Genomic DNA, 12,258 nt, shown 5'->3' on the forward strand with positions numbered 1-12,258 from the left:
CTTCTGCGGCCTCGGGGCCACCCCTAAGGACCCACTCTGACTGTCCTTTTCTTGACTCTTCAGCGGGGAATTTTCTCCTAAACACGGCCATAGGCAACAGGGAGGCTCGACTGTGACTATTTGCAGCAGCTGCCACACTCTGCATTTAGAAGAGCCAAAAAAAAAGAGGGAACACATATGCCTTGACACCTAAAATAGTTTCAGAATTCACAGGCAAACCACTGGTTCAGAAAATTGTGCCTAAAAACATCCTGAAAAACTGGCCAACAGCCCATATCCTCAGGACAGCTCTAAAGGCACATGAGACAAAATCAAATATAGGCAGACCTCAGAGAGATTGCGGGTTCGGTTCCAGACCACCGCCAATGTAGCGAGTATCACAGTTAAGCGAGTTTTGGCTGGTGGAGGGTCTTGCCTTCAATTTGTAAAAAATGCAACATCTCTGAAGCACAATAAAGAGAAGTGCAGTAAAACGAGGTATGCCTGTATGTCCCGGTTTTATGCTGGCGTTAAATCCGTTTCCAAATTCTGGCTTACAATTCGGGTATGAAAGGGGTGAGAATGGAAAATACTTTTCTGGGAAGTTTGCCTACATCATTAGTTACATCACTGTAGGTTTGTAAAATGATTTTGCATGCTAATTGGGCCAGAGAACTCCAAATCTCAGTTCCTGTTTTCTTCTCAATTTCTAATTCTGCATATAAAGCTAGTAGCCAACTACAAAGAACAGCTCTGCATCTCTTTATTGCACGTGCTTCAGGGATGAGAGTTTCTAGTGGGAAACTACACATCACACATGGTGTACAGGGTGGGATCTTAAAAGGCCCAAGGGAAAGGTATACCAGTTTGGTGCCATTATATTTAAAAGGAAAGAGAAATCAGGGCTTCAAAGTCAGGAAAAAATCAGCTTAAGCCCTATGTAGTAAAGCAGGCCAAAAGTTCAAATGTAGTGCTATAAGGTTTTCCTTATTATAGAGTCTTCTTTTCTTGCTGGGTTTTAATAGGTACTTTCATTGTTCTCCACAGCCAAAATGAGAGACGAGCTGAGGGAGGAAGTGGTCAGTCCAGTTTTGAGCTGTATGAATGAGCACCGTTTGGCTCCCTCAGTGCACAGCTCTGCCTCCTGGCAGCAGCTGGGCCTGAGCAAGTGTGGAGGCAAAGGGCAGAGTCCCAGCTAAGAGTCCCTAAGCTCCAAACTTTAGCTTTGGTGTCTGACTATTCTCCCGCTTCCAGTAAGGTAAAGCAAATGGAATTTTCCTTTGTTCAAAAAACTTAAGAGTAGCATTTTTAAAAATGAAGATAGTAGAGTATATAGCTGGAAATGGCTGCATCAGATTTATGCATTCGTTCAGTTAGTTTTTCTTGAGCACCTACTAAATACAAGGCATAGGGAACAAAGCAGATGGAGGGAACCTTGCCCATGCCCTGTGGCTCGTTCAATTTTCTCACGTTAAAGGTAAGAAAACTAAAGCCATCTGTGTAGGGACCTCGCTTGTGTTACACAGGAAGTGGTAGTCTTACAGATTTCTGCCAAACCTCTTCTCCCCACCCCCAGAAGACGTGAATGGTGGGGGGAGGGAATGTTCTATCCTCACATGTAACTTTTTCCTCTAAAGGAAAATTGTGCAACCTCTTGTTTGGTCCCACAATCAGAATAGGCTCAACTCTAAGTGCTTAAAAAAAAAAAATGCAACAAAGCATTCCTTCAAAAGGAATCACTCCTTTTTAAAAAAGGTAAATGTGGTCTGAAAATGGAAGCATTATTATTAGCGTTTTACAACTGGATGGAAAATATGGCATTTGTGAGGAGTCTCTCCAGACCACTTAATCATCCCAAGAAACAATCTTCAAGACATGAATGTGATTTACATGCAAAAGAGGAGAAGCCTGGTCTCAAGTTTGGAAAAAAGGTTCATGGAAAGCATTCCATGCCTACAGCCCAAGGGTGCTTCCGGAATCATGGCCTTTCAATCCCCGGTTAGAACACAATCATTAAGGGTTTTTTTCCAAATTAATAGTAGAAGTTAGTTCAAAGCACTTTCACACGCTGTTGATGGAATTAGAAATTGACATTTTGATAGGATAATTTGGTAACATCTATTTAAAACACATATATATTTTGACACATCAATTCCATTTCTAAGAATTTATCTTTCAGATACGCTCATCAAATTATTTCAGTGTATGTTACATACAGGATCTTACTGTACACTTGAGAATATATGTATGAAAATAACCTAAACATGCATTGATAAGAGAAGGGTTTCACCAATTCAATGAAAAATCATGCAGCATTAAAAAAAAGTGAGGTAGAGGGTGGCCAGACGGCTCAGTTGGTTAGAAAGCGAGCTCCTATCAACAGGGTTACTGGTTCAAGTCCCACAGGGGATGGTGGGCTGTGCCCCCTGCAACTACAGATAGAAAACAGTAACTGACCTTGGAGCTGAGCTGCGCCCTCCACAACTAGATTGAAAGACAACGACTTGGAGCTGATGGGGCTTAGAGACACACACTGTCCTCCAGTATTCCCCAATAAAAAACTTTTAAAAAGTGAGGTAGATCTAGAGATTCTGACATAAAGACTTCAAGATATAAGTACAAAAATGCATGGAAATGAGGTCTATGATATAGATAAAAATTTCTGAGCTGATACGTGCTCCACGTGGTAGTTTGAGCTACGATGCAGGTTATCTGAAGTCTTTGACTCCATACCTTTCTCTACTGTTTGAATTTTTACCATAGACAAGCATTGGCTTTCCTGAGGTAGTATATATATTGAAAATTCAGTTTGAAGGAAAATATTTTAAACAAAGATGAAGCTTCATTTTAGTGATACTGTAGGGGCTCAGGGCACAGACAACCTTAAAAATGAGCACCTTTTCCTCTGGGATACCTCCTTCCTCCTTCAGTAATGCACCTCCCAGACCAGAACCCATGACTATCTCCATGTGGGTGGGAGGGTGGGGCAAACTCCAGTGTAATATATTAGACCAACACCATCCATTTAGGATCAAGTGCTTTAACATGTCTATTTAATAGTCAGAAAATACACCATTTTTAACTAGAGAGTGTTAGAAGCCTTTTTCAAGACCACCCTTAAAAACATACTCTTTCTTCTTATAGAGTCTCAGGTGACAGCCTGAGTGGGGGAGCAAATGCTCAATGGAAGTCAGGCTGTCATTTATTCTGACTGATGTCTGATCTTTGTGACTAACTGTCTCTGCCCTTCACAGGTCCTCCCACCCCTCCCTGCCACATTCCTGGCTCAATTTTCCCCATAGCACCTACTGCCATCTGATCCATGGCTACTTTACTCCTTTATCTTCCTTGTTGTCCATCTCTCCCCACATTAAAGAAAGGATGGGGCATTTGGGGGGGAGCATTTTTGTGTGTGTTACTGCTGTATCTTCAACATCTAGAATTATACCCAGTACATCGTTTATATTTAACAAATATCTACCAAATCAACGACTGAATTCATGTACATATTTAAAAAACCTACTTGGCATTATTATTGAGAAAAACAAGCGGCTACTGTCAAGATATTTACTTAACTTTCTGTATCTCTGGTTTGCTGGCTATAAAAATAATACCGACACTGCCCTGCTACATAACTTCATGTGAGTTTATACCTATGTTCATTGTATAATTAGACCTCTTATCTCGTGTTTGTACCAACAGTTTCAGTTCAATAGAACACTCTCTAATCTCCTGTACCCTGGGAGCCTGGCATCCACATATGTTTATCCAAGGGCTGAACTGAATTTTACCCTAAAATAAAAAGGAAAATGATCTTAATGGGACATGAGGTTTGCATATTTAAAAGTAACCAATTAAAGCACAAGAGTCTTCTGATGACAATTTCATTTAGCCGACAATTTCCCCTCACATCCATCCACCCATTCACTGCAGACAAGCCTCCCCTTGCCAGCATTCATAGTCTGTCCCGACACATGCACGTTGTCCCTCCCACACCAAGCATAAACTAAACAACTGCATAGATGGATTTTTCCTTCCACTGAATTGACTCACTGTTCAATTGAACTGCTCACATGGACAAATGGGGTAACAGATGTGCTTTGAGGAGTATGAAATGCGATACAAGCATAAAGATACAAAATTAACATCGATACACAAATGATATTTCACAAACATAAAATTTAGACAGACTCACTTTAAAGATGCAACAAAGTTGTCGATTTCAATTGTTTTTCTTATAAAATTTAAAGCTTTTTTTTTTTTTTTTTGCCACAAAACCTGAATAATAAAAACCTCATGATGTTCCAAGTTTACATAAGCTACTATTATGCACTGGGATGACTTTGTCCTCACCTCACTCCATTGCGGATGCAAAAAAGTCAATGATAGCTATCATTTTCATCAGTGAATTCCTACTGACAAAATACATATGTAGTCTAAACGTATATTATGACTTAGTGCATAATATTAGAGAGGTAGACACCACATTCTGGTTTCAAGGAACTTTAGCTTGAACTAATTCTACCTTTCCAATTCTGATCCACTCTCTCAGCTTCAGAACTAGATGCCAAATAGTAACAGGTGTGATGGGTGACTAGTTCGGCTATGTGGTAAAAGTAAGGACTCATGGGGCTGAAACATAATTGTTCAGTAAGAGATCTAAAGCAAGCGGCCTTGGTTAATGATCCAAAGCTCAATGAAGGGTTTCTTACATTTCATGACCAGTGGTTCTGGATATTCTCCAAATTAATGTTTAAGAGATGTTTAAAAAAAAGAGGGGGGGGGAGAGATAGTCTTTGGTTTTTAGCCAATTTCTGGGTACAAAGTCATACATAGGAGCAGCAGATAGAAACGGTTCATTCTAGGGAGCCAGTGTCTGGTAACAAGGTTACCTTCTTGTGGATCCAGGAATCCAAATTTTGGGATGCATTTTCATTGACTAACTGCCTCATGATAAAAGAATAACCATGAAAATGTATTCATTTTAATTTAAAAATGTCTGAGTTGGGTGTCACCGTTGTACTCATCAAGCCCTCGTGGCTCCCTTTTTCCTACCTCTATAAATTGGTTTCGAGAGCAGTATACAATCCAGCTTCCTGCTTGCCACCAACCCATTTCCCCCTCCTCTGCTTCCACTAAAGTGTGTCAGGCTGCTCTTACCCTCTTCCCAACGTGCACTGCTGATCCTGAGCCTTTGCTCCCCTCTTTTTGTTTCCTTTACCTGCAAAGCTCTCTCCTCCTCAATGCTAACCACACTTCAGACGTGAGCTGAAGTCCCATCTACTTGAAAAGCCTTGCCTGAACCCTCTATTAGCTCTCATTGATTTCTTTCTCTTCCATCAGCCTTTATAAGCACCCATGTCCTGGGGAGCTCAACTTCCTAGATTGTTCCATCCACCCATGGGTGGGAATGTGTCACGTGTTTTAATCTTATCTGCCTGGATAGACTGTAAGAACTCTGAAAGCAATCATCATAATTTGCTGGTTCTGAGAAACAATGTGCTGGTGCACTTAAGCCCAGTTTTCATCAATACGAGCTGGCTGGTGGCCGATGGAGAGCTCCACTGCAGACTGCGCCCTCAGAATCGGGCACAGTCCCAAACGAGTGGGTCAGGGCTGACCAGCACGGGGTCTGATGGTTCACCTGCCCGGCCCAGCCCTCTATGGCATAATCTGTTTTGTGGAATTTTTGCACAATGGGATGAGTAAAGGAAAAAGAGAGAAGCCCAGGAAAACCTGCAGAAAATGAAAATCCTCTTTTGTCACATCCCACCCGGATCAAGGCTAAGATATTTCCTGTTTTTCAGTTAGAGCTATCAGAACTTTCCCATCAGAACCCACCACAGTCTAACTTATAACATATGTTTTTGTCTCAGTGATACTCATCTTCTAGCTAGAAAAATGTTGGCGACAGTAAATTTCCAATGGAAGCCTCTACTCCAAAATTGCCTACTGAGAAGAAATACTTCCATAGGAGTGAGAGAGGAGGTCATGCTAGCACCTGTCGAAACCTAACATGCTACAGCAAGTGTAAGAAAAATGCAGGAGAGGACACACACACAAAGAACGAAAGGCTGAGAGGTTTTAACACTATCCATCACAATACAGAAAAATGAGAGTTCCTTTTCAGGAATGTGCCCAATCAGGACACACCCACATACAATGCCTTAGAACTTGATCCAGAAAGTGGGATGGATGGTTGCCTACTGAAGCCTCCATGATTTTAATTCAACAAACATTTACGAAACACCTGTTGTGTCCAACTGTGTGCATGTATATGCATGTGTATGTGCACATATGAACATGAGAGAGCCTGAGGTTGGGGGAGTGGGGTGGGGAAGGAGGGAGGGGAAAAAAGGGAGGGGGAAGGAGGAAGGGACAGAGAGAGAAACACAGAAGGTTGACAAGAGAGAGAAAACCTGTGGTTGGCATGTACCCAATCCCCTGAGAACTAACCCAGCAGACAGAAATGGAGGGCAGACCTACACATAGATGGCTCATTACCCAAGGAATCAGGAGTCTTTCGACATGCTATCAACTTCTGCCTCCTCTCGCCTTGTTGCCATGTGGCTGTACTGCGTATAATTGGGAGGCACAATACGGGATGAGGCACCTTGCCAGATATTCAACAGGGAATTAACGTCAACTGCTCCTTGGTAGAGTCTATTTCATGCAGAAAGCAGGCCGAAGACAGTAAGTCTAGCTCAGCCCTTCCAAATCCTGGCAGTTACCCCAGGCCTGGCCTTCCAGACTCGGGAGAATTTTAGCCTCCCTGTGAAGATCAAGTCTGTTACCTCCATCGCTGCAGGTCCTGGAGTCCGAGGCCAGGCTGTCCGTGGAGCCCGTGGTGAAGCTGACGTGGACACCCCTGAAGGATGGGCTGAGGCTCTCCGCGGAGCCCTGGCTCACTTTTTCCAAATCAGAGCTGCTCTTGTTCATTTTTAAAAGGTGCCTGGAAAATGTAGGAACAAACAATAAAAGTGACTAATTTGGTTTCTAATCAAAAACCAGGCCAATGGACCATGAATCTACCACGCTCTTGAAACTGACCAACGCCAGCAAGTTTTGAAAACAATATTCTGGGAAGAGATAACAGGTGCTCTTTTGAAACCTAGTGCACTTAAATGGTAGACGATCTCTTGGGTGTGGTTAAGAGAAGTGAGTCTATTAAATTTAGACAAATGCCAAAATCATGATTTGGGGGAAACTGCCTTCGTAGTCTGACCCTGTCTGCCAAAACATTTATGTCACCTAGTATATCCTATGTAACATCTCTGCAAAGAAAAATGGAATATTATCATACAAGCCCATATGTAGAGATATACAAAGATTGGGTAGCATTTGCAAGATCACAGAACAAGTGAATTGCAAATCAGGACTGAAAACATGGGATTTCTTTTTTGCCTGGTCCTCTCTTGACATAACTTCAAAGAGTCTATGTTGTTCCTTGGAATTAAGGGAAACTTGATTGAAATTTTAACTAGGCTTCAAGTGCAATGCTCAGATAGAAGCATGTTCACGTAACCCTTATTCCAGAACTATAGGATGAATCTGCCCGTAAGCTTTCTATGGAATCTTCTGTCACACTTCTAAGGCAGCATTGCCAATATATCAGGGACAGGAATACCAAGTTCAAGAACAGAGAACTTCACCTTGGAGAAAACAGTTCCCTCATTAGGCAGAGTGTTTAGCTTATTGATTTCTCCTTCCCCTTTCCAAGGACTAGATGAACACTCACTCTGACCTGACATTTTCCGCACAAAGTCAGAGAGACCACAATCAATCCAGCTCTTTCCTGTTGGTGGTAACCCAGATTTGTCAGAACTGCTATTTCCTGATGACATTCCTGTTCCCACGACAGAAGATCTATATCTCAGTATTTGCTGTAGGAAATATACAATACAGTATTGATCTGGCATTGGCACTGCCTTATTTAATGCATATGACCTTACAGTCAAGAATGGATTGATTGTCCTTTGTATTCAACACGGCCAAGCCCTGTATTGGTCTTCACAGTCCCTGGAATCCCTTGTTTACTGACAGAAGTTTAGAGAAAGTTTGTTTGCTACCATGAGATGTCCTCTCTAGAAACCTCTCTCTCTCCATCTCCAACCCTTAGAACCACCATGAAAAATGTTGTAAAGCTGTTACACGTAAGTGTGACAGCGATGACAATATTACAATAGTATTCTTTATATTTCAATGTCCCAATGTCCAAAGATCTTGGAACTGTCAAATCCTTGGGAAGTGCTATGATAGCCGTAGATTACCTTTCTTTGTTTTACCCTCTTAAAAAAATACAATCAAAGAAAGTTTCATAGAAGATTTTTATCCTCATCAGATCCATCAGTAAATGTTCTCCAGATGCAGCCAAGATCTGAAGTTGTGAATAACGACAACTCCTTAGTCGAGGAGAGAAGCCAGCTTTATGGCAATCCAACTACTCCGCCCCCTCCAGAGGGGTCTCTGCAGTCTCTCGGTCTGCAAGCCCAGAAAATTGCCAAGGGAGAAATTCCAGCACCATAGCTGCTGAGTTGGCACAGTGCCCCATTCCACAAACTTAGGAAAACACGCCATGACATGTATATAAATAGATAAAACTATAAAATACACAAATGTATGTAAAAGTGCACGCGCGCGTGCACACACACACACACACACGCACACTTATTTAAAGCAACAGAAAGCGGACGTCATAGGAATGGCGGCAGCGGGGCACATTTTCTGAGTTCTCCTCCGGATTTTATTACAAACGGGACATATAACCCATCAAACAACTCTTCGCTCATCACGCAGAACAGCTAAGAGACTCCTAAGAGACTCGTGTAAGGATTACTTGAAGCTGCGCAAATTGGGCGAGCAGGGGAAGAAAGAAGGGAGCGGAGAGGAAACGCGCGGTCGCGCGGTGGAATCAAGCCGGCGGCGGCGGCTGGCGGTAAACTGCAGCTCTAAAGACACAGGGAGATATAGAACACGCAGAACAGCGGGGAGACTCGTGGAGGAATTTGCCTGAAGGTGTGCGCGGATTACAAGCAGGGGAGGAGGCGGGACAGCGAAGTGGAAGCGCGCCCCCCCACCCCCACCCACGCGGAGCCGAGGCCGGCGGCGCCGGGACTACGGAACGCAGACTCCTGGAAGCGGAGCACAGGCCGTGCAGCGTTGCTGCGCGGCTCCCAGGTCGGACGGAGGCTCGTGGAAGGTTTGCTTTGAGGTGCACTAGGTGGGCGAGCGGGGGGGAGGAGCGTGCTCACAGAAAAAGTGGAGGGCAGCACCCGGGGCTCTAGAGTCCCACGGGAGCCCAGGGTGTGGCGGAGAGCGTAGGGTCCAGGAGGTGAGCTCTTTCCCTGCGTCCCACAGTTGATCGCTCCCGCCGGGGCGGGCAGCTCGTGGGCCCTAGGGCAGACAAAGAACTGAGACGCCACACCTGGGCCCCTCACCGCGCTTTTCGAATCCTCCCCCCGCCCTTCCAGAGACTCAAACTACCCCTAACTGAGAAACAGTGTCAGATTACAGAGGGGCGTCTGCGCTCAGGCGCTGGGAAGATTGGCAGCCGGCTCTGACCATCGGAAGAGGCTGGGAGGAGGGGATTTTCGCTGGACGAGGAGAGAGGAGACTCCCACACCCCCAGCCACCACCTTTTCAGGCCTGCGGGAGGAGTGTGAGTGGCTGGCCTGGGAGGGAGGAGACCCCTCCATCCCCAGGCCCCACCCTTTCTGGCTGGCCTGCGGCGGGGCAAGGGCAACCGCGGAAGCAATCCCTGAGTTCAGCAGTAAGCGGCAGTCGCAGCTCCCGGCTTTCAGCAGCTTAGAGATCTCCCGCCCGCCCCCTCCCACTCATCCTTGGAAGGAGGGCCCTAAGATTCAGGAGTACTGGGCACAGGGCTGGTGGAGCTACTCTCAGCGTGCATTTGTGCAGGAAAGGACAGAAACTGCATGGTCTCTCTAAAAACTGTCATCCAGACCCCTCAGCCCCTCGCATTTAAATCTACACTCCCAAATTCACTCTGGGCACCAGGTGACTAGCGATGCCTGCGCACTAGGCAGGGAACTCTTTGGCACAGCAGAGGACAACCTGGAGATCACCTGGTGGGCTTAAGCCAAGACTGGTGCTGCTTTCTGTTTTGCTTTGCTTGGTGGTCTTTATTTTTATTTATTTTTTTATTTTTATTTTTTATTTTTTATTTTTTTATTTTATTTTATTTTATTTTTCTTTCTTTCTCTTCTTTTTTTTTCTTTTTTCTGCTTGTTGTGATTTGCTTTGTTCTGTCTTTATTTCTTTGATATCTTTGCCTATGTAGAGTGGGGATTGTCGGTTGTATTTTATTTGTGAATGTACTTGATTTGTTTTCTTTGTTGTTGTTGTTGTTGTTGTACTTGCTAACTTTATTTGTGCTGAAACTGCCCTACCAGGGCCCAGCTTAAGAGGCACAAGATTCAACATATCCAGAAGCCAACTCTGGACCAAACCAGAGTACTACCGGGTTTGACCTACAAGTCACCCACGGAAGGAGGGCCCTAAGACTCAGGAGTACTGGGCACAGGGCTGGTGGAGCTACTCTCAGTGTGCATTTGTGCAGGAAAGAACAGAAACTGCATGGTCTCTCTGAAAACTGTCATCCAGATCCCTCAGCCCCTCGCATTTAAATCTACACTCCCAAATTCACTCTGGGCACCAGGTGACTAGCGCTGCCTGTGCACTAGGCAGGGAACTCTTTGGCACAGCGGAGGACAACCCGGAGATTACCTGGTGGGCTTAAGCCAAGACTGGTGCTGCTTTCTGTTTTGCTTTGCTTGGTGATTTTTTTTGTTTGTTTGTTTGTTTGTTTGTTTGTTTTGTTTTGCTTTTTTGTTTTTTTGCTTTTGTTTTTGTTTTGTTTTGTGTTGTTTTGCTTTGTTCTTCTCTTTTTTCCTTTCTTTTCTTTTTCTTTTTTTTCTTTCTTTCTCTTCTTTTTTTTTCTTTTCCTTGCTTGTTGTGATTTGCTTTGTTCTGTCTTTATTTCTTTGATATCTTTGCCTATGTTGAGTGGGGATTGTCGGTTGTATTTTACATGCGAATGTACTTGATTTGTTTTCCTTGTTGTTGTTGTTGTTGTTGTTGTACTTGGTAACTTTATTTGTGCTGAAACTGCCCTACCAGGGCCCAGATTAAGAGGCACAAGATTCAACATATCCAGAAGCCAACTCTGGACCAAACCAGAGTACTACCGGGTTTGACCTACAAGTCACCCATGGAAGGAGGGCCCTAAGACTCAGGAATACTGACCACAGGGCTGGTGGAGCTACTCTCAGCGTGCATTTGTGCAGGAAAGGACAGAAACTGCATGGTCTCTCTGAAAACTGTCATCCAGACCCCTCAGCCCCTCGCATTTAAATCTACACTCCCAAATTCACTCTGGGCACCAGGTGACCAGCGCTGCCTGCGCAATAGGCAGGGAACTCTTTGGCACAGCAGAGGACAACCTGGAGATTACCTGGTGGGCTTAAGCCAAGACTGGTTCTGCTTTCTGTTTTGCTTTGCTTGGTACTTCCTTTTTTTTTTTTTTTTTTTTCTGCTTGTAGTGATTTGCTTTGTTCTGTCATTATTGCTTTGATATCTTTGCCTATGTTGAGGGGGGATTGTCGGTTGTATTTTATTTGTGAATGTACTTGATTTGTTTTCTTTGTTGTTGTTGTTGTTGTACTTGGTAACTTGATTTGTGCTGAAACTGCCCTACCAGGGCCCAGCTTAAGAGGCACAAGATTCAACATTTTCCAGAAGCCAACTCTGGACCAAACCAGAGTACTACCGAGTTTGACCTACAAGTCACACACCCAGAGGGAATTCTCTGAAGGCACAAGAGCCCATAGAGGCCAAACCTCATTTAAGTGGCCAACCCTCACCCAGCAGAACACCCTGTGGTGAGCAGAGCCAAGTTTCACAACTAGACGGCCTAGGAGTTAAGCCCACCTACTCACAAGCAAAAAGCAATCAAAGTTCTTCTTGAACAGGACGATATACTAAACACACGAGCCTCCTGTGGAGCACATTCAGAGAAGAACGAAGTAGTCCAAGTCAAATATAAAAGACACATACTACATAAGATAACCCAGCAAGAACTAAGAGCTCTAGGGGATCTTCCTAATACATCAAAGCAAACACAGAGAGTCAGTCAGAATGGGGAGACAAAGAAACATGTCCCAAATAAAAGAACAGAAGAAACCTCCACAACTGGAACCAAATGAAGCAGAGGTAACCAACATGTCAGAGACAGAGTTCAGAACACTGGTGATAAGAATGTTT

The 12,258-nt window shown here is 44.1% G+C and overlaps 1 protein-coding gene across 3 annotated transcripts in view; it reads right to left on the reverse strand.

Annotated features, from left to right (window-relative positions):
• PRAG1 (PEAK1 related, kinase-activating pseudokinase 1) overlaps positions 1-12,258 on the reverse strand; it is a 63,512-nt gene that overhangs the window by 16,293 nt on the left and 34,961 nt on the right. For all 3 annotated transcript variants that reach the window (XM_081045976.1, XM_081045975.1, XM_081045977.1), the window contains one exon: positions 6,774-6,931. In XM_081045976.1, the coding sequence (XP_080902102.1) occupies positions 6,774-6,931 (158 nt within the window). The remainder of the gene's footprint in view (positions 1-6,773; positions 6,932-12,258) is intronic.

The sequence above is a fragment of the Rhinolophus hipposideros genome, assembly GCF_964194185.1.
Source record: "Rhinolophus hipposideros genome assembly, chromosome: 4".
Taxonomy (NCBI): domain Eukaryota; kingdom Metazoa; phylum Chordata; class Mammalia; order Chiroptera; family Rhinolophidae; genus Rhinolophus; species Rhinolophus hipposideros.